Genomic DNA, 24,050 nt, shown 5'->3' on the forward strand with positions numbered 1-24,050 from the left:
ATAATTCAAGTGTGGCCCACGTTTATTTACCAGATAGGTCCATAGCGAGAAGCAATCTAATCCTCACCAGATATCCTTTTCTGTTATGAACATTGAAATTAAAAGATTTTGAAATTTGCAACTACCAAGAAACTAGGGACGCCCTACAGATAAGATCAATATTTTGTAAATATTTGTAACGCTCATTAACTTGATATAATACATGTTACCAAATTTATTCAATGTAACCAAGAGATAAACAAAGTAAATTATATAGGACTTTGAGGTGAGGTTGCATGGAATATCCCAAAGCCTGTTCTGTTTCTCTAGTAAAAAAAATTAAAACAATACAACATGAACATAACCTCAAATAGTGCCCACGGACTGATTAAACTACTTTTTAGCCAGGCAAGGTAAGCGTATGTATATATAGTTAAAGTAGGCCTGCATTATATAAATTTTGTATTTTATGTTATTAAGGGAAAAAATTCAAACAATCAAATGATAGTTTTACGGTGTGACATGGATTTAAAAAATGGAAATATTTGTCATACTTGAATTTAGAAAATGTATTAAATTTCCCAAGAATAACAGAACTAGAAAAGCAGAAGGAAGCTATTGCATTAATTGTATTGCCACTTTCACTTATTAATTGAAACTGACCATGGCAAAGGACATGAATCAACAGAGGTCAAATGTAACCTAGAAGGATGTTTTATAACTCGTTGCCATTAATATGTGATTAACTGATTATTGTGGTACTAGCTTAGACTCATTTTCACTTTTTATTTTTAATGGCTGCAGTGTAATAAGCGACCACAATCACAATAATAATCAATCACAATAATAATCGTTATGGATGATAATCTAAACTACTTAAATAAAATTGCTTTATAGGTATTTCGTACTTTGGGATTATACCGACCACACCAGTATGAAGAACACAAAAATAGAAATTTATAGAAACAAACATGATAGAACGAAAAAAACAACTCTTCAATTACAAAATTACAAACTTACAAGCATTTCCAGGTATTGTGATCGGTATTGTTGTCGCTGTTATCTTATCTTTCTCGAGAATCCTGATTACGGCAGGCCGCGCGGCATCACGTGATTTGCACGGTACATAATTGCCTTTCCATTTCAATTCAATTTATATTTCTGATTAGCCCCTCTAGAATTTGATATTTTACTGATAGGTACTATCTCGAGGGATGTTTTTCTTTCGTCGACATCAGCGCGGGGCAGCACCGAAGGTGCTGTCGAAGCCCGCGCTGATGGCCGGAGGCACTCGCATTTTCGGTGGCGGAATGTGATCAAGAATAAAAACAAGTTTTGAGTGTTTTTTTAATAAAGAGTTTAGTTTGGTAAATGTTTGTTTTTGTTAAATTTTTGTGTTTGGAGAAATGTAGAGGTAAAACACGAAAGTACAACAAAGCGATGCACCAGCTGAACGGGCGGCGAGGCTCTGCAATCACGTTATCTACTAGACGCTCGACTTTGACCTCTGTCTGAGGATGGGGAGGGGTTTGCGATAAGACAATTCCTGTTTTATACTGACGAAATAGTCTTCTACGCTAATCTAGTAATCAAGAAGCAAAATGTTAAATAACGATTCATGTCTGGGTGTGGTCGGTATAATCCCAAAGTACCGGTATTTCAAATAATAGTATAGGTTAGCTGCTTTGTATCTTTTTTTTTTGTATTCACTCTTCATTTAGTGAGTATTCTAAGCTCCTGGCGTTGACCAGACAAAAATATTGCAATACAAACTTACCAACTGATTGCGCCCGTCTTCGTTTACCTTATGCTCCCGCATTCATGTCGACTCGTGGTTATTACTGTGTTTGTATGGTGATTGAAAATGGATAATTTACATACAAGACAGTGAAATTGACAGAGAGTTAGATAACCATCTAATTGATTCAAGTGATGATGAAAGTGACATTGGTGCTGAAAATGTGCCTTTGGACTTCGATTTAGGCTACTTTGATTTTCCGTCTGGAAGGGGAGAGAAGTATGTTCCGAATTTTTATGAAATGGAAACTTCAGACAGGGAAGATGTGAGTAATGATCCCCCAAGCCCTTTTGATGCCTATACATACAATCCTGCTTCGACTCCCTGGATCCGAGCATATCCACCTGAGCCAGAAATAGAATATGCCAAAATTTAAGAGTGAGACAAACAGGTCCTAAAACATGGTGTACCTATTTACAGTTCACCCATTTCCTATGCATTGTTAATTTTACGGCTACTTTTTGGAGTTGTAGACCAAACTAACAAGTATGCTAATAAAATTATTGAAACCAAAAGAAGCTCTGGCAAGATGAAATGATTTAGCAGAATTAAAAAATGGGTTGATGTTTCACTTACTGACATGAAAAAGCTTTTTCTCTGTTGATAAACATTGGATTGAATGATGATAGTACTAAGTCTAGAGGGGCTTTTTGGGATACCAGGCGTTTTCAACACAATTCCTTCTTTTCCCAAACAATGAATGTAAATAGATTTGAACTAATTTTGTCTAATATTCACCTTACATTTAGAGGAGTTCACAAATGCGAACTGGGCTGTGATCCTTGGATCAAAGGAAGATTTTTCTTGTATCATTTCAAAAGCATTTAAAAAAGAACTATTTCATCCTTAGAAAAATGTTTGTATTGACGAAATTCGTATAATTAGGTATGTAAAACAGATGCCCATTTATCATGTACATGCCAAATAAGAAACACAAGCAATATGGCATAAAAGAATTTGAGTGTTGCAACAGCCTAACAAAATGTACATCATATTGAGCTTTATAGTGGAAAAGATTATTTAACAACTGAGGATGATCAGCCTTTTACGGAATGAGTTATAATTGAAATCATGGCAAAGAGTGCATTGTTAGACAAAGGTCATCATTTATTTACTGATAACTTGTACATACTAAAATACCACTAGTAACAAACTCATGGACAGAAATACCTACCTAACAGGTACTATACGTAAATATCAGATTCAGATATTTACCAGAAACAGTGAAAAAGCCAAGTTACCTGCTAGGGAAAGCTTATATTTCAGGCAAAGGGATGTGTTGTTAACTTTAGTCAGACAGCAACCTGAAACCCTGGTATTCTCATTTCTAGGCTACCCATGTTGAAGATAAAATAGTGTAGAGTAAGAAAACCAACATTAGAGGGGTAAAGCCTATTGTTATTCACAAATATAATCTGTGTATGGGTGGTGTGGATGCAAATAACAAGGCAGTGTACCATAACTCCTGCAACTGCCACACAAAGAAATACTGGAAAAAATCTTTTTCAATATAATTGACATTGCTCTCTTCAATGCCTATGTGCTTTACAAACGAAACACGGGTAAGTCTATTCAACACAGAGATTTTATAAATTAATGTAGTGGAATCTTTGGCAGCAGTTGAAGAAGATACCGAGTACACTCCTGGTCCTACTGGAGATGGAAACCATAAACTTGACAAATTGCCAGGCAAGTCAGTGTGGACTTGTGTGGTTTGCAGACCACTAAAAAAAGGGGCAGGTTCACGTTCTGTGGTTTGCAAACCACTAAAAAAGGGGCAGGTCCAGGTTCTGGTGTCCAAGATGTAATTGTGGTGTCCACAGGGAGTGCTACCACCAACTACAACACTTCTGGAGACCCAAGAAGGGAGGTAGGAAATGAGTAGCTCCTAAAAGTGGGAGTTTGTTAAAATGAACGGTTTCCCACAAAATTGCACATATTTATTTCTTTGTATTTATCTTTTTTGTTTTTGTAAGTTTATAAAAGTTAATATTTTCTTATTCAGTAATCAATTGGTTTTAAAATGGCTACTTCTGAAATAGTATAGAGTGTATAGTTTTTATTTTGTGGGAGTGAAAAGTAAAAAGTGTTTTTTACATTTCTTTTTCTCTCCTGAAATGAACAACATCAAATATGTGGTTTGTCATTTTTTACGATATTTTATAATACTTTAGTATTTCCTAAACAAAATGATATATATTATCACTCACATAAATTGAAAAATATTTTATTTGGACATTTTTAAAAACAAGTCTTCAGAAGCCACCAAATAGGCTTAACCGCCAAGTGTAATCAGTGAAACAGTGGAGGGTTAAAGATTTTGTAAACCTAAATGTGAGAGAGAAATATTCTACCTACTTTTACTGGCTGAAACATAAAAAAGGGACATATCTTCCATGAGTGAGGTAGTGCCCACTGTTCCTTCTCATAGTACACAGAGTGTTTGTGTGAGTTGTTTGCTTGCCACAAATGTGAGCTAAGTATTGAAAAAATAAAATATTAGGATTAGCTTCTATTCTGTTCTGAAAGTACAATTTTAGCATTAATGAAGTATTTGTTTTGTTAGTCAAAGATATTTGGTGCAGAATTTGATGGAGTCAGATTTTAAAGTTCTTAGGTAACAGTTTTTAACAAGAAGGTCAATCCATAAGAGGTGATCCAATGATGGTTGCTTGATCATTTTTAAATATTTAAATTTTTTATATTTTTTAATCATGCTTATAGTTTAAAACATTATTTTTAAAGAATTTTATATTCCACCGTTTATGCATGGCGGCCATTTTTGGTCACAAGAACCCGGCGATTTTAAACTTTGCAGACATTAGCGTTAAATTGATTATCTCTGGATTGGATTATGCCAGACCTTTTAAACCAACACCTTTCTTTTCAGAAAGATCTCTTCTGCAATATTTGCTATCTTCTCCATAGCTCTAAATGCAAAGTTTTATTTCCTCCAGAGTTTGGTGTTAAAAATTGAGAAATCTAACTTTTTGGAAGCTTAAAAAAAATAGATGGGATGTGATAGTTAACATTTTTTGTGCAGTTAGATGCCATAGCTTACTAATATAAAATAGAGTTTTACCCTTAAAACATGTTACCTAAATTTTTTATGAATTGTTTAAATTTGAAATTTTAAGTCTATACACTAAAATAATAATTTTTATGAAAATGCAACTTTACAAAATACATTTTCTAGGTATGGCGTTCTCAAGTATTTTCTCTAGAGGACTTCATGTATCCGCACCAAGCCATCATGTAATGAAGCTGACTCGTCTTAGAGTTGTTGACAACAGTGAGATTGGGATGAAGGCAATGGCAGAGGGGAAGCCTCCCAAATGTATTCATGTTTATAATAAAACTGGAATAGGAACAATCGGTAAGTCACTTAAACATTATTTATATATAATCAGTTCATTTTTATAACTTATTAGTTCTAGTCCATTCTTTTTGCTTGTTTTATCAAATATTCAAGTAAGGAATGTTTCTAATTGAAAAATTTACGTTTAGTGGATAAATTGTTTTTTGAATTTGGAAAATAGAAACGGTACTTTATATCTTAACCTTTTAATTACTTTCTAATTTCAGCAAAAGTGTTCAATAAGTAGGCTGTACCTGTTTTTAATTTGTGTATTTTTTAATGTATGTAATAGCAAAAACAATTTAAAAAGTCAAACTTGTTTTAGCAACGATTTTAGTTTTATACCAAAGCACAGCTTTTTTATGTTTTCATGGTGTCAAATTAAGTATTCTCACATCCTTTAAATTATGATACCCACAAGTTTATCTTTATTGTTTTAGTGATATTTTTTTTAAAGACGAGAAACCTAGCCATATCACATGTACAAACCCTCTTTTCGATGTGGCGATCGACTCAAAGCCCCTTTCTTTAATACGAAATAATTTAAACCTCATAATAAACCGTGTGGCTTGGCCTGTAGCATGGTTTCACTGGTCTGGTAAGGATTCAGGACAACAGCACAGAAGAAACAGTACATTTTTTCACATTGCCCTGAGTGTTTAATATTTTGTTGCTCAATTAAAGAATTTAAAATTATGACTTTGCCAAGCCTAAAAATCTATTGTATGTTATTCCTAGTAAAAAATTTGAATAACTTTATAAATGGACAAGATGTTAATATGTATCCGACAAGAAATAAATACCTGTTAGATCTGCTCTCAATTAAAAATAAATGAATAAAAAAATGCCTTTATTCATGAGTGTAATTTAGCAAACAACTGTTTTAACAATTTAACTCTGGTCAACACTGAATACTAACTAGAATTAAAAAAAAAAACTACTTAGATCACAAATCAGCTCCGAAAAACTAGTTGGTAGTGACAAAAATGTCCTTCATCTTATATTTAAAAGATAGAAAAGATTCATGTAATATGTAAGGGAACTAAAATAAGAGAAGCCTCTTCTTCATGTATATAAAGTTGGCCCACCCACTTAAAAATAGTTGGAATCATTAGTTTACATTTGTTTAAATATTTTTGATGTTTGTTTTGATATTCTTCTATTAGTTTTTGGACATAACTGTATGGGTGGACCAACTTCACAGTAGCCCACCCACTACGTAAGTTCAAGACTAAATTCATGCCAGCCTTTAGTTTTGTAATTCCCGATGTTTGTTTATGTTGTTAACTATTTAATAAAAATACGATAAAGTCCCAATTTCGCGGGATGCTCAACTTCCTTGTAACCCACCCCTACGCCACTTTGGGGAAAATTACATGCCAGTTGTTAGTTTTTCATTACTTTAGTTAGTTTGGTCATTACTGACATTTGTTTAGGTTGTTTGCTATTTTTTTTTAAATTATTCGAGTCTATAAAAAGTACACTGTAATAAAACGTTTTCAAATATTATGAGAAAATCCATAGAAACTTTGTTTTAGTTAAACACAAAATAAATAGTGTAATTATGTGTTACATTTTTTGACATGGTAGTGATCGAGAAAAAACTTGGAATACAAAATACAGTGTTGTATTACATCTAACTATCAATAACAAGTTTGTAGTATTCTATACACTATAACTCAAATTTATAGTAAGTTCTAAATTACAATTAAGAATTTAACAATGTTGTATTATTTGTACACAAGAGTGTAGCACTGAATTTGTATAATAATGAAGAAATTGCACTATTAGTATGTTTATACTTTATTATAACATGAACGTTATAAATTAAATACTGGTTTAAACAAAAGATTGCTTACTTTAGAAATTAGGAAATATAAAATATATTAGGGTGTAATATACTCTCTACTACATTCAAATCAAGTAATTCATAATAAACTATTTTCTACCAATGAATGTAATTCAGTAAATTAGATTTTGTTCATATAACAGAATAATGTGTATGGATAGTTAAAATAGTGCTGATATTTCACTATTCATGTTTGGTCTATATAAATCTGATCTCGCACTGCCATCTATGAGCAGATACCTAATTTTTACATTTCACACATCTGCCCCATGCAGGTGTTGGGGGATCATGAAGCTCGATAGCAAAAAAAAGGGTCAGGTGCACTTGCATAGGGGATGGTGTGTGCGCATGCCTTTTACATTCTTATCCAAAATCGACACGTTTGTCAAATGAACAATGGTGATAAACGCGTAATGGTTCAGTTGAAGTAATTCCCACGTATCTTCCCTGAGTTTCACCTGCAACAAAGGTAAGCAAATAACCATTTGTATTTTCTATAGGTGTTTTATACTTTACTTAATAGGTATTTTTTACTTGAATAATTTTTATTGAATTAGTATGAAACTAGTGTTCCTATACTTAAAAATTTTATTTTTTAAGAATCATTCACCGGTGCAGTTTGTTTCATTATGGGGAGGCCCTAATCTATGTACTCAAATGTTATTTGTAGGGATGTGAAGATGTATAAAAGGAATTGTTTATTAAAAAAAAATATCTAGAAATGTATAGACGAATTTTACTAAATAAAACAGATTCATCTACCATTATATCATCTATATAATCTATACAATCTCGTACTTAGCTTGACCTATAGCCCTACCACTAAGATGCTAAGAAAAATATGAGCAATTATAATAATTTTCTTTCTCTATTATCTACTATTGGAGATACTCTCTGGGAATGTCTCGTAATAGATATCTAATTTCATTTCTGTATATTTGTATTAACATATAATTCTTAAGATATAGCCATTTCCAGAGCCTCTGAAAATCTCTTTAAAATAGCGTTATATTCTTGAGTAATTGTTTGTGTCATTAGGTGGTCTGCAAAAGGTGAAATTTTTACTTAAGTTATAGCTGTTTTCGTAGTACATAAAATAGGAGTAATATTCTTCACGCCTAAATAAACATACACTTCAATTAATCATGGATAATTACCAGCCAAACAAATTTCATGTGAGGATTCTGCTGCTGAACCAATTGTAATCAGAACTTCAGAAAGTTTTAGTCCAACCAACTTGTTATAGAGGGAAATAAAAAATCCAAATATATATGAGTATATTGAAAAGTAACTCGTTTGTCTTTGAGTATTTAAACTGATATTACATGAGCTGAAAAAATGTTACTTTATGTTAAGTTATTAGTAGATTGATTAATAATCTTGTTATTTATAAATTGCATTATTTTATAAACAAATGGTTTGGGAAGAGTGAGTGCATCTTACCATCCCTTATTCAGATTTTATAATTTATCGATACATTTTTATTTATAAGACCAGCAGTTTCCCGTGGCATTGCATGCAATTTCGTAGGCTTATCGTCTATGAGCAATTTTGATTTAAGTGAATTATATTTTCGAAGTTAATCAAGAAAATTTGTTAAAAATGTACTGTTATGGCCATTGTAATTTGAAACACATGGAACATAGACCAAGAGCCGAAGAGCCATATTACATTGTTTGAACACACACTCTAAATTATTCATATATTTCAATCGACGATGTACACTTTCCACGCACTGATTAACAACATCTCCCAAAAGAAGGGCTGTCTGAGTTACGTTAAGTTTGACCTATTTTGGTATGAAATATAGTATAATAACAGCTTGTAAGAAGAAAGTAAAATCGTGTGTTTTCTTATTATTAAGTCTTGGCCATCTTTTAACATCCTGTGTCGACAAAAACTGTGTATACAATTTTAATGGTAATAAACTATCAATATAAAGTACATTTATACAGTTAAATTTTTAATTTTAAATTTATAATTTACACATTTCCTTGGGTTGAGGATTAAACATGAAAACTAAATATCATTATCCAATTACATAGTACGTTTCTAGTTCGGCAAATCTACATAGGCAAGTTTCTTTTGCCATTTGATGTGGAGTTTTAAGTCTTTTAACTTTTTAAATTTAAGTCTTTTAATATTTATTCAAAATATATGTGTAACTTATAGGTTTCTTTATGGTTTTTTAGATGGCAAGACCTCTGCAGTTGCTCATGAACATTCGAAGGCTGCAATTTTGAATGCAGAAGGCTTGATTGACACAAATGGAAAAATACCTGGGCCTTCAAATTCTGTATGGACACTGATAAGTGAATCATTAGGGTATTTAGTCAAACCTTCTTATGTATATCAGTACGTCAAGGAGAACAAATATAATAGTTACACTGAATTGAAAAGGTATAAAGGAATATCTTCTCTTGAACCAAGAACATTGATAAGCAACAGTTCTGAGTGTAATGGAAGTACAGATCAATCATCGATCTCGTCTGACTCCAGTAGAACAAATATTGCCTCAGAAATCGTTTAAAAAAAAATATTCCTCAAAGCAAATGGGAAAAGTTGAAGCCTATAGACAAACAGTCAAATCAAAGAAATCAACAGAAAGATCAAAGTAAATTAACGCAATACAAAACAGTTACGATGGACACAGACGCTGTCAAAATATATATGGTAACAACACAAACTCCCTTGTCCTTGTACTTTCAAAAGAGCCACCGTTTATAAAGACAGATTTTTGGGGTATATTAGAATTGCAGCAGAATGTGAAGAATGTGGTAAAATTTCTCAATGAGAAAACGATCATTAATAATAATAATAAGCTTTGTGATAATTAGTAGGTGAAGTCAGAAAAGATATAGGAGGAATACATTTAAAAAATGTATCAGCTTCAGTTTATAGAAGAGTGACCAAAAAAACCTAATAGACCAAGGAGACGTTGAGCCTCCTATTCTTTACACCTTGAATGTTTTACGAAAAGCAAAACAAATTCAAAGAGATGCTGCATTAGAAGTTGTTGAGGGTGTACACTCTGTCATGAAATTAGCTATTATGAAACATGCTGGGCCATATGCTGGGTTAATTCATGACGTTGCTTTGGATAAAACCATTGTACACTATTCTACTCCAGCTTAAATGCTGCTTTATAAACATTACTGCAAAAAAATACAGCATTCTGTCATTAGATGCGATGGAGAGTCTGGTTAAGAAAATTGTAAGACTCAATTATTTATCTGGTCATAAAGGTTGGTTAGAATACAGGCGAGTTTCAATTACTTGTGCTGCAAATGTCAGAAAAACAAGACGCAAATACAATATTGTATTGGTTAAATGAGTGGGAAAGGAAGGGTACTCCATGTCCAAAGGAAGTCAATGTGGATAATTTGCCAGCCTTAAAAACACAAGATCTTTTGGCTAATTGTTCGACATCAACAACATCCACAAAAAAGCTTTTTAGTGAAGAAGGTGATTAATTACCTCCATGTTACCTCAGGCCAGATGTCGCCCATTTCATCTTGAGTGCCAAAAAATGAAAGCTTTAGAGCAACAAGTAGAGACATAGACTGAAGGACTTTTATTAAAGATGTCTGGGGCTTTTGATAAAAAGTAAGTCCTTTTTAGACTTCCAGGAAGTTCTTTGTGATGTCTTGGTCATTGCTTTAGCTTCGCTTTAAGGATTATCAACTCTGTCTACTGTTGAGAGTAGTCTAGCTATACTATCCAAAAAATTAAAGGAGATTAGAGCAACATATATCAAGGCGAAGAAGAGGATATTCCACTTTTAGAACAACAATCCAGTGGTGGGTTGATGAGGATTGTGAAGATGAAATAGCTGATTATAATAACTGTATAACTATTTGGTTGGACTAAATCTATAAAGATGTAGATCATAAGATCTTAAACTGTGAGGGCAGGCTTAACCCTTATTACTGTCTCAATGTAGCGGTGGAAATTAAGTGACTAGCTAAGGAATTTCCTCTCACTACAGTTATGGTGAATTTATGCAAATCACCAAACATAACAGTTTTGTCTGCACCAGTAGAAAGTGATTTTGCTAACCTGAAAAACCGAATTCTATAAGTTTCTGCTAAATCAATACGCATCAACAGATTTGTTGCTCTATATTTGGATTCCGTAGAAGGATATTGTAGGATTGCTGGAGTGCCAAAACATACTGAAAGTCTCAAGAGAAACCCCAGGTAACTGTTTAATCATTGTTAATATTATTATATATTAATAGCTGCCCACATATTTTAATAATAATGCTGAGATTTAAATTAAAAAGAACCTTTCCTGTTTTGTCAGAGTGTTAAGTTAATATAAATTTTAATACAGAAGGCAATGCATTCTTTTGTTTGAAGCAATTGTGTGATATAATTTTTATTATAATTTTTTATTACAAGTTTACAGGTACCTAGACAAAAACACCCATTTATTGCAATTTAACGTAGTTTAGCTCATATAATAGCTTAACATTTAAAATATACACTTTTTAATAAACTTATGTTAAACTGCTTTATCATGAATATTTACCAGTGTACGAATTTTCTTGATCTGTTTATTTTAAAATGGAACTTGTTCTTTACAGGTGGCTACAAGAAATGAGATGCATATTTTCCACAACAAGGAAGAAAGAACCTTGTTGAGATTCGTCTCTACAGCCTGTGTTAAAAAAAAGTTTATTTAGAGACACAAAACATTGAAGGAAGTTGTATAGACAGCCATTAACCAAATCTAGCTGTGATGAGGAGAGGCAATTCGTTAATACGGTCTATATCTCTAATAAACGATATATCTCTGAAGCTCCATATGATTTGAACTTCATGGAAAATAGCACCTTCTCCACATTTTGAAGTAGCAGTAAAAGCCAGTAGGCTAGGACACCTTAAAACATTTTATTGGTTAATGAAAGCCTGGCAGGATTTGAGGACGTAGATGAAGACTCAAAGATATCTGTGAGTAAACACTTGCAGGTTTGGTTCAGTAAGCCAAATAATGGCTGAAATACATATTTATAGCCCAGAAAGTCGTAAAATAATAAATGGGTTTTACAACCACCTTTTTCAGACAACCATGAGTCTTGCGCTTGATGGTGCATCGCAGAAAACTCTACGGATGTGAGCACAAACATTAAGCAAGACTTTGAAACCAAGAAGTTCATTCCACATCATACATCCCCGAAAGAGATGTGACACACTTGGCCTTGAGAATGATGCTTGGTGTAACGTCCCAACATTAACAAAAGAGATGCTAAAGGACCAAAGTCTAAATGTGTTGGAACGAGACTGCACTATGACCACTGCGTAAAAGAAAAAAAAACCAATAATCAATATTGTTGAGGTAAATTCCAATGTAGTATTTAGTGAAGGAATTTCTTCCATAGCTAAAGCTCTCCTAGTATCTCTTCATCTTTGTGCAGTAAATTAAGTTTTTAATGAGAAGTTGGCAAACACTAAATATTTTATAAAAGCAGTATGTGTTCAGGAATGTTTGGGAAAAGCCACAGTGCACTGCACAATGAGTTTCTTTGTGATTGTCGACGTGGAGTTCGTTAGTAACAAAGAGGTTGGCACGCTCACGTTGTCGTCAGGAAACTGTAGACCTTAAGCTTTAAAAGGAATTCCCATCACAGTTACTTTTATGTGGAAGAAAATTCACAATAATGGGAGTTGTAGCTCACAGGCCTGGCCACTACGTAGCGTACACTCACAAACTGCCAACAGGTGGGAAGTTTTTATGTCAGATCAATTTTATGTTGGATTCACTAATAAATGAATTAGTAGTTTGTAGATTTATTCAAACCAATCCATAGCTTGCGAAAAGAAGTAGTCACAATAAGGTTATTGTAGCGACAATAACCTCTCACTAGCACATCTGGATAGCCACTGAATGGAGAAACACCCTGCCTGACATCAAAATGGCCATGATAAGCCCCTAGCGGCTACAGAGCGAACAAGTGTAATGCATAACGAAAGATTTTCCCCCATGCAAAGCATACATCCATAGCCTGCCAAAAGAAGTAGTTACTTCAAAAAGAGCCGAAGAGTAATATTCCTGATCAAATTCTTGTTTGGTTGTTAGCAACACTGTTATTCCCTCCTGTTATACCTTCCCCACCCAGAAACCTTGATTCCTGGTTATTTAGATTGATGGTCTAATTAAGATATAACTTAATATTAAAACACTAATAATTGTTGTGTAGTATATGATTTTCAACTGCCAAAGAATTTCTTTCTGGAAATGAAAGTATACTGTTTTAAAGAATTGTTAAAGGTGGTTTTTGATTGTTTTAGGTAACTTGGCTTATGTTAACAATATCCAATATTTTGTATAAACCCCTTGCGTTTGTGGATATTATATACAAGCTTTTATTGTGCTATTTTTTGGAGATCCAAGCAATGTCAACCTATTTTTGGATCTTTGGACTTTAAGGTTTACTCACCAGCAACGAATTCTTATTGCAGTAGACTGTACAGTCTACCAGTATGCAGCCTCATGGCTGTCTCGTGGTGATCTTTTATGAGACATTTCAATATCACACGCTCTTTGGATGAGGCACGACTTGCTGCTGATAGCCTTCTGGCAATAAAAGCAAAGCTATTCTCTTGGTTCATTTACATGAATTATATGGCAAGTACTCACAGTGAGATAATGGGTCAAATTTCCTTTATCCAGCATTGACATGTTCCATCGAATTTGTACCACCAGAATCCTGTGTTGTCACTTGCTATTACCTTCATCAAACTGGAAGGTGATGTAACCATTGTCACTGCCCATGTTAATTATCACATGTTGATTTCCTGAGCTATTTTATATGTTTCACATTCACATTTTAAAAGCATCACCATATTTAAAAATGAAACTATGTGAAAAGGTGGTGGTAACTGACCTTTTGCTAACAAAAATAGAGATTTAAATGATCATTTAGTAAATGTCAGTTTCAAGCAAATACAAATCCTTAAAGCAAAATAGTTTATACAATCCTGTCAAAGCATGGTAATAGTTTACCATTATGCAAGCTGAAAAGAGGTAAAGTAATATTCTAAGTGCTTGAGTTTGTTGGTTTCAATTGTTGTTCTTGTTATAATGTTGGGTTGATCCATCATTATTTACGTATAGTGTACAAGAACAAATTCCTAACCCTTTTCCCACATCTTTCAAATTTTGATCTTAGAACATATCCGATAGGGAATTTTCATTGGCAGTATTTTTTGACAGGTTTACAAATTGGTTCTTTTACCCTAACAAGTCACTTTTATATAGTATTGTTGATTTTCATCCTATTGATGCAATGTGAAAACGAAACATTTGTCAATAAAAACTACATTCTCCATTAAAATGTAAAAACTGTATTCTTTATCGAATGTTTCTTAAAATTTTTTAATTGTATTCGAGTGTAAAAATCACAATACTCGTAATTTTGTTAGTAATATTTTATTAGTACATTACTGAAATACACTCTGTAAAATGAATGCAGTGTAACCCAAGGAAAAGAAATAAGAACAGTTTTTATAAGCTTATTTGGTATTCCACTTTTATTTCCAGTTGTACTTATTAAATTACCTAAATTAAATGTTAGAAATATACATTATGATACATGTATTGTTACTGGTTTTATGTTCCAGGTGATAAAATATTGGTAGCAATCAAGGGAGAGAAACATAAAGGTATAATTGTAGGAGTGAGGAAGAAGCAGCCTCCAAACGTCCCGTCGTGTGACACCAACAATCTGGTACTGATCGATGACACAGGATCGCCTCTAGGCACCCGGATACACCTACCAATACCAATCATGCTACGGACTATCCTCAAGAAGAAAAATATTGTCAAAGGGGTAGATTATACTAAGTTGTTAGCTATTGCTACCCATTATGTTTAACAGTCCAAGTGTTAATTGTATATAGATTGTAAATTAAATAAGAAAATATAACTTAGTTTCTTATTAACCCCTCGACTCCCACTTTGCATTCAAATTCCATGCCTTTGTTATCACCTTCCAAACAAATGCTTCGCTATGTACAAGTGAGGTGTAGCAGATGTAGCCAATGAGTGTCATCTTTCACCTGAGAGCTGTAAGATGGCACTCATTGGCTTATAGTAATGTTTATTTCAAGTGTTAAAAAAGAACATTATTGTTAAAAAAAAGAACATTATTTTTTTCTTGTTTTTTTAAAAATTACGTTTGTGAAGTTGCTGCTAAAAGTTCATATTATTTTCTATTTTGATTGTGGTTCAGTTGGTATGACAGAAATTAGTTGTAATAATGATAAAGACATTGTATCAATTTTAAATTTGTGTGGATGCATTGTTGTGAGATAGGCATTCAATAGTGTATCTTTCTGAGAATAATGGAGATCGGGATGCAGACTCAATTTATCAACCATGACCTGACGTGACAAATTATCAGATTCTAATTGCAGTTTGGTAAATGAAGATATCACTAAAGTTCATCATGGTGGGCAAGAAAACGCTACATTTGTGCCAACTGGAGCAGCTCTGTGTGCGGCAGATAAACCCGGCAGTAGTCTTTAATAGCAAAACCATTGAAAACTCATCACTTAAAAAGAATTAATAATAGTTTTTTAATATGTTTGCCTTTTTAAATCCAACACCAAACAGACATTCTTAAGTTTCAATATGAGTTGGAGCATTTCCCTTGAGAGCCTGGTCTATAAAAGTCAATATATTATTTTGTAAAAGATGTAGAAGACATTTGATTAAAATTTGTTATTAACGATGGAAGGTTTGACAGGATAACAGGATTTCGGACATTTGCCATTGTTATGGTTACAAAAGGTATACTACAAAGGTTCGAGGATTCTCTGCAGTGACAACGTCTGGACTCCAAGCAGCTTTTGGGTATATTTAAATCCTTTCCTTTCATTTCTTCTTTCTGTTCTTTATTTTTGTATGTACTAATACCTCCACCACCTGACGAAGAGGATGGATCCAATCCTTGAAACGTTGTGTTATACCTACCTTTTGTAACCATAGCAATGGGAAATGTCTGAAATCTTGTTATCCTGACGTTTGATTAGTCTTAAACCATAGAGTTTATTCATCTTATACCTAAGTGGAATTCTAGATTCACAAATTCTCCCACAGAGTATGATCTGTAGGTAATATAACAGGATATTCCTCAATAAAACATCAGTACTTTCATCAAATAGCCAGTCCGTCTTAAGATTTGCATTTGTACAGGGTGTCCATAAATTAATCTATCAAATTTCATCTTTTAATTTGTCAGGTCAAAATAAGAAAGAAATGCAATATAAATTATAGTCCTATCTTTAAATTGAATAAAGTTATAAAGTTCAAACTTTGAAAAATGTTTCTGGTTAATAAAACCTTGTTTTTAAAAAAAGCTTCAGAACATTATCACATAAGGTTTTAAAATGGTGGCCATACAAAATGTTCAAACTGTAATATCTAAAGAAATTATCAATTATTTCGCTCTGACAAATAATAAATGAATAAAATAAAGGTTCTACTGAACTCCGTCCCCCACTTAAAATATACTTATCAAGTTATTAATTTTGTTTACGTGTTGATTAATCAGCTGATTGTTGTATTTAACACATGAAATTACTAGCTCATTGTTGCCATTCTGTATACTCGTTATGAAATTTGTTTGCATGAAGGACATGTTGTTTTGCAGAATTGATCTTTAAATTAATAGTTCATAATAACTTAAAGTTTAGTTTGTTTATTTTTACTTGAATAAAGAAAATGTTTGAAAGTACATAGATTTAACCCATTGGGGAAGACATACATGCTGTTTACGTGCCGAGCGGCCTGGACTGAATGCTGAGCCACCCGCTGGCTACATAGTCCACTCTTTACTGATGGCCTTCATTTAAATAGAGCAGGCAAAGAAGAGATTAGCCGAAGGATAGCTCTTTGTGTAAAGGATGGGTCAGTTTCTACGCTGCACCAAACTACAGTTTGGGATATTCACAACACGCGCCTGGACCATACAATTCTGTCTCCAGGCTTTGCTGTGGCCTCTGTGAGATCGGTAACACCAGGGAGCGACTGTGGGGGATTCTGCTGTCTCCCTCACCTCCTGGTGCTACTCCCCCAGATATCCACTTCATGAGGGAGTACCTCTACTACTGCCAACTTCACCAAACAGTGACAGTTCTGATACCGGCGTGAGTCCAGTTTTGGCTAGTAGTAGTTTCTTGGACCCAATACAAAACCGGAAGAAAGAGATCAGCAACCTGTTGAGTGGCTCTCATTCTGTAGTTATTTGTAATGAAGGGCTGAACACGTCTGAGAAAAATAAAAGAATAAATTATTGTTTATTACAGAATACACATCTTTGAATACAACCTGTTCTAAAAATGAAAATAGGATTTTTAAAACGTATCCAGGAGTTGTAAAAAATATCAATTCTCAATTTGTTTCTAATCCATTTCAATGTAGAGAATATATGTAATAAGCAAGATATAATTATTTTCTTAGATCGAGCAAATACCGACATAGTGTGCATATAGGAAACTTGGCTGAATCAAAATAATATGGGAATCGCTTGTTTATGTAATTATGAATTAATTTCTTTTCAAAATAGAAACGATTGAATTGGCAAAGCAGTACCGGTATGTATAAAACATATATATGAAATAAGAGAACTAGAAGTTACAAAGAATTTGTCCATCAATTTTATTATTGAATGTACAGGTATGTACAACCTGTCTATAAAAATGAATACAGTTGTATTATACAGGGTGTACATAAAGTCCTGCACTGGTATAATATTTTCTAAACGATAACAGATAAATGAACAAGATTTGGTACATCAATACTACACCTAAAAATCTACTTTTTGAAGGAACTATAAGTTTTCTGTAATATCATGGGGACGTCCCGCAAGGAGTCAGAAGGAAATCTTAGGGAGCATAGGTCAATATGCACATCATTTTTAAAGGGCTTATCTAGTAGAGTTTAATGCCGCAAACCGCACTCAAAAAGATTGATCCAGTACAAAAAATGGCGGCTGTTCAAAGTTTTTACTTGGTTACATTTCATTAGTAGCCATAACCCCGGTAAAGCAAAACTGCAACCAAACGAATACTGCAGATAAATACTACAATTTGATTGTCAGTTGTACAGAAGTGAATTACGACGTAGGTTATCCTCAAGGGGTACAAATTTGGTCCTAATATATTGATAACGGGGAAAACCTGATAACAGTAACAATTAGAAAGCTCTTATCTATGGGTCACAGTTTGGACTTTCCAATTAGCCAGTCTATTCATAGTAGGCTATTCTAGTTTTCTTGTTTTAGTAGTGCTGTCCAACCTTTCTATCAGTGCACTTTAGTACAAAAGAGTTTTGTCGTATTGCTTGTAGTTCTTCAACTACACTATGTCGCTTGACAAACGTGAACGTATAACACTTCTTATGATGGTTGGTTGGGGAAACAAACAGACGATCACACGAGGAAGCATGCCATTTATTTCATGAATGACTACTTTCACGAGAGGCAGCCAATTTCTAGAAAAACTGTAGGGAGAACTGTTCAATGCTTTATGGAAACAAGAAGTGTTTCCGATCGTCATAGGACAGGGAAGGCCCGCTACTACGACAACTGAAGGCAACTCTTTAGGATGTATTGCAGTCATTTATTGAGAATCCGCAAGAGTCCCCCTACGCTCAGCAACACAAACTCATGACATCTCTGTTACGTCTGTTAAAAAGATTCTGAAAGGGTCTAATTTTAAGCCTTATAAAGTTGATTTGGTGCACGAACTCAAAGAAGATGATTTTGATCGACGTATAGAATTTTGTGAAACTATGATGGCCAAAATAGATTGCAACGAAATTGATGCAAACAATATTGTGTTTTCAGACGAGTGTTCATTTATGCTGAATGGAAGCGTAAACAGGCACAATTGCCGTTACTGAGTAGCGAAAATCCTCACTGGATGCGGGAGGCACATACGCAGTATCCACTATAAGGTGAATGTCTGGCTTGGTGTGATAGGTACCCTACCCAGTTGGTAGGTCCTTTCTTTATTGAAGGAAATTTAAGTGCAATATCATACCAACGTTTGCTAGAAAATGAAATTACACCAGCACTTCGAAACATGTTTTGGAGAAACATTACCAGAATATCTGGTTTTCAACAGGACGGAGCACCCCCACACTACGGCATTGACGTAAGAGCCTATTTAAACACCGTTACCAATATATTAGGACCAAATTTGTAACCCTTGAGGATAACCTACGTCATAATTCACGTTAATTCACTTTCTGTACAACTGACAATCACAATGTAGTATTTATCTGCAGTATTCGTTTGGTTGCAGTTTTGCTTTACCGGGGTTATGGCTACTAATGAAATGTAACCAAGTAAAAACTTTGTACAGTCACCATTTTGTACTGGATCAATCTTTTTGAGTGCGGTTGCGGCATTAAACTCTGCTAGATAAGCCCTTTAAAATTGATGTGCATATTGACCTATGCTCCTATTTAAGATTTCTTTCTGACTCCTTGCGGGACGTCCCCATGATATTACAGAAAACTGATAGTTCCTTCAAAAAGTAGATTTTTAGGTGTAGTGTTGATGTACCAAACCTTGTTCATATATCTGTTTATCGTTTAGAAAAATATTATACCAGTGCAGGACTTTATGTACACCCGTATAGATCTCACAATGGTGATTTTATTATTTTCATTCAAGTATTACATTAAATTTTTAATTTTGTTGAGGATTCCAGATTTATAACTTTTATTTGTGGAGATTATAGTGTGGATATTAATAATTTTAACTGTAATAAAACAGCCATTTTTCGTGATCTAATAGATGCACATATATTTGAAAATTTTTCACTGATCTGACGAGGGAAACTAAATAGTCAAACGGCTATTAAAAGCGTCCTGAAAAACTGTTATCCTGGTCAAGTAATAAATGCTGACAACATTGACATGCCTTTCTTGGACCACAGAGCGCAGCTCGTAAAGTTTTCTTTAAAGTTGAATACAAATCTTTCTCACCATCAAATTATTAGCAAACACTGTTTTTCTGAAACTCACATAACCCTCATCTTAAACCAACTTCAAAGAGAAAATTGGATTTCCATATTCACATTATCACAAATGAAAAGTATGATGAAGTTTTTAAATGATTTAACCACTATTTCAACTTGGCATTCCCAATTCAAACAAAAAATCAACATTAGAAAAAAGCCCAAGAATAAGTGGAGGCTTGCAGGATTGAAAAAAGGTCAGGAACTTATTCAGTTCTTAAGATCACTTCCTTTAAAAATGTGATAGTTTCAAAGCCAATCGATGACCGTAAAAAAGCTTTACAGAGCTGGATCAATTTTGAAAAAAGGTCATTTTATGACAAAAACATTACATTGTAAAAGCAAAGCAAATCAAAAGTAATATGGGACATTGTAAATGAAAATACAAAATTAAAAAACAATACAAGGAACACTATTATTAAACTTGAAATAACTAATAATAAACACAACAATAAGTACACAAGCTAAAGAAGTCGCAGAATACTTATTTCATTGATGTAGGCTTAAAACACTTTCTTAAATTTAAATAAAACCAGAGCCACGGTCCCCTATATACGTTGTGTTATGGACAGCTTGTCTCTCTCTGGTGTCACAGTTGCAGACGTCAAGGCTATGGTGAGGTGACTTAAGAGCACGATAGCTGCAGGTGTTGACGACATTCCCTGTTTAATAATTGTTTCCCTATGATCAGCTACATTTTTGTTGACATTTGTAATGCATGCTTTGGTTCTGGTATTTTCCCTCAAGCTCACAATTAGCAAAGTTTTACCGATCTACAAAAATAGAAATCCACATTCACCTGAGAATTTCAGACCAATTGCACTACTACCCTCCTTTTCAAAAATAATTGAGTTTGTTCTGTGTAAAAGACTAGTCACGTTTTTTGGAGTACAAAAAACAATTATTCAAATTGAAAAAAGTCACTATCTCTCAATTTTACAGTTTAAATTAATGATGTGGTTACACGTCTTCTTGACAGAAAACAACATATGTTCGGTGTATTCTGTGATCTTAGCAAGGCATTCGACACAGTAAATCACAACATTCTTCTTAAAAAATTAGAGAAGCATGGTATACGTGGTCTTCTTTTATCTCATCTGCAGTTATACTTATCAAATAAACAACAATTGGTCCAGGTTATCGACAACAATGTTTCAGTTCAATCCTCCATCAAGTACATAACGTCCGGTGTGCCTCAAGGTTCAATTCGTGGGTCACTGTTATTTTTAATATATATTAATATTTCTCGTAACATAGTCATGTTTGCAGACAATTGCAGCTTGCATATTTCAGATGAATCCTGTGGCCTTAAGAACCGAGTCTCATTTAAAAGCCTTAACAAATGGTTTCATGCCAACTGTATGAAGTTAAATAGAAAGAAAACTAAAGTGATTAAGTTTCAATTAAAGCATAATCACAAAAATCAACTTCGTAGTCAAATTGAACTCGACAGTAATATAATTGAACAGGTTCCTTCATACAAATTCCTGGGCCTCTCCCATGTTGATGCCAAGCTTACATGACACATTCATGTTGACCAGATCTGCAAGAGGCTTCGGTCGATGTGTTTCGCTCTCAGCCATCTTGCCAGGGTTTGTAGTGTAGAAATCCTCCGTACCATCTAGTTTGCTTACATAGAATCCATATTCAGGTACAGGAAATTATTTTGGGGATGCTTAAGTGTTGGTAACTTTGAAAGAGTTTTGATTCAACAGAAATGGTGCTTTTGTTTTCTCGTCGGGCATAAGTAGACTGAGTCCTGTAGACCGCTGTGTTGTGGAGCTTGGTATATTGATAATGTGGCTAACTTTCCTACGAATGGATCATTTCATCAATACCCTACAAGAGAGCCAGACATGTCTGTTGCCAGCCACTCCACCGGTGGGTATGAGAGGGGTCTGTATTATATATGCGTGGCAATGTCTAACAGGCTGCCACAACATATTCGTGAAATATCAACAGTTAATAAATCTAAAATTGAAAAAAAAATTTATTTTTTATGTAAGTGTGCCTACTTGATTGACAAATTATGACGGTTTTATATATTATTTTATATTACAAACATGATGTGTAAGTTTAGTTATTAAAAATAATATACATGTTTGTTGCATTATATTATGTTATACATGCTGACGTGTTCAAAGTTCTGTATATAACTGTACGAATAAAAATTGAATTGGCCATTATAGTTCTGAAAATATCCAACATATACTGTTGCAATGATCTTTACTGGTTCCTTTACTAAGTAAATAATACATTTCATTTTGTTTTGTTACTGGCAGCAATGAATTGACAACCTGTTGAAACATTCTGTCATTGTTTTTGTTTGTCAGCTGCTAAATGCGAGGTTAGGTATGTTGTTTGTTTTTGTATTGTGAAATTGATCGTAATGGGTGTAAAAAAACTGAGAGATTCAGTAGTTGCTTTGTTATTAGTTAAGAGTACAATTCTGATTATACTGATAGTGATGGAAATGTGGAAGACGTTATTATTTCCCGTGCACTAAAACTGTTTGTCGATCATGGTTTGTGCGAGAATGAAACACTGAACATGAAATGAAGAACATGAAGATGAAAGTAATTGGATTATTTTCAAATTGTACAGAATGTTTAATTAATTGTTAAGTAATGTTGTGTGTAGTGAATAAAAAATAATTCTCATTTGATATCACTATTTCATTACCAGTTCATTAGAAAAAGTCACTTTTCTTCCAAACACAATGGTCGATTTCCATTTATTACCGTTATCCGTATTCGTAATCCTAATAAAATACAGTACTTTATTATTGTCGATAGTAACGTGACTATTTTCTGATAAATCAGGTCTACTAATCAAATTTACCTTGAGAGCCAAACTGGCTTCTTTGTCCGTGTCTGTATCTTGAGTAGTGAACAAGTTTACTCGTAATATATTTCTTGAGCTTATTTTATTTTTGAGATTATTAATTTAGACATATGCATGACAATTGTATTTATGTAAAAACATTGTAATATTGTGGGTAAAGTATGTTAAAGTTAGTTAGGAAGTAACTGAAAAATACCAAGAAAAATCTAAAAACAAATGCTTGTTTACAAAAATTTAAAATTTAATTTTATAAAGCTTTAACTAGTCTTTCATTTTTACCCAATTTAATTGCAGCCACCACTGGTATTGCAGAGGCCTCAATAAATACTTCTCCAATGGATTAAACCTCACATAAAAGAGTTTACAGTTATTAAAGTAAACAATGCAACAGTCGCTTTGAGTAGATAACATTATTTATTGTTGCACAACATTTATTTATAAAATGTTGTCACAGCTGACAAGATACTTTCATTGTCACTTTGAGCCACACTAAAATCAAGCAGTATGCACAACCTGTTGAATCAGAATGTTAACTCTTGTCCTCCCAAAATACATTACTTCCTTAAAAAGATTGATCTGCATAAAAAACAAACAGTTTATTTTTATTTGCATTGCTATGGGTAGACAAGCATTGTGGAGTAACTCAACTTCCAATTCTTTGTTTGAAGTTTGTTTTTGACGATAGAAGGATTGTGAAGGAAACAGGATTTTTTCGGACGTTTGTCTTCGTTCAGTGAAACGTTCGAACAGTTTCACTGAACAATGGCAAATGTCCGGAAAAATCCTGTTTCCTTCTCAATTTCCAAATTTTTTAATACTTAAAGTAACCCTCTAGACAAATATATAGTACTTTAATTTGTCAACATTTCCACAATTTGTTTTAGTAATGGAACTCTTGATAAGGTTAATTATTATATATTTGTCTATAATTATAGTTTTGTGGCTATTACAAACCTAGATTTATGTTACCTTCAAAAAAAGAAACCATTTATTCTTAAAGAATTAGGTTTTTCAGTAATGTACATCTTTTAAAAAAAAATTCCCTTTTGCACGATAGTTTCAAGTATACGTAACTTTTAAACCATCTTCTGATATCACGGTTGCACTAATGACTGATGTAGGTGGTTGGTAGACGAATGCAGACATATTGTGACCTGTATTCTGTATTTCAGTATTAATAATTAGTGT

General features: G+C 33.4%; 1 protein-coding gene across 1 annotated transcript; it reads left to right on the forward strand.

Annotated features, from left to right (window-relative positions):
* Window positions 1-294: 294 nt before the first annotated feature.
* LOC124357746 (39S ribosomal protein L14, mitochondrial) lies at window positions 295-14,914 on the forward strand. The gene is made up of 3 exons (XM_046809775.1): window positions 295-392; window positions 4,974-5,153; window positions 14,610-14,914. Exons 2-3 carry the CDS (start codon window positions 4,976-4,978, stop codon window positions 14,861-14,863), a joined length of 432 nt encoding a protein of 143 aa, XP_046665731.1. The 5' UTR covers window positions 295-392; window positions 4,974-4,975; the 3' UTR covers window positions 14,864-14,914.
* The last annotated feature ends 9,136 nt before the right edge of the window (window positions 14,915-24,050 follow it).

Source organism: Homalodisca vitripennis, chromosome 3 (assembly GCF_021130785.1).
Source record: "Homalodisca vitripennis isolate AUS2020 chromosome 3, UT_GWSS_2.1, whole genome shotgun sequence".
Taxonomy (NCBI): Eukaryota; Metazoa; Arthropoda; class Insecta; order Hemiptera; family Cicadellidae; genus Homalodisca; species Homalodisca vitripennis.

Coding starts and splice junctions, on each gene's coding strand:
- LOC124357746 (XM_046809775.1), top strand. CDS start 4,976: ATGGCGTTCTCAAGTATTTTCTCTAGAGGACTTCATGTATCCGCACCA. Junction 5,154..14,609: donor AACTGGAATAGGAACAATCG/GTAAGTCACTTA, acceptor TTTATGTTCCAG/GTGATAAAATATTGGTAGCA.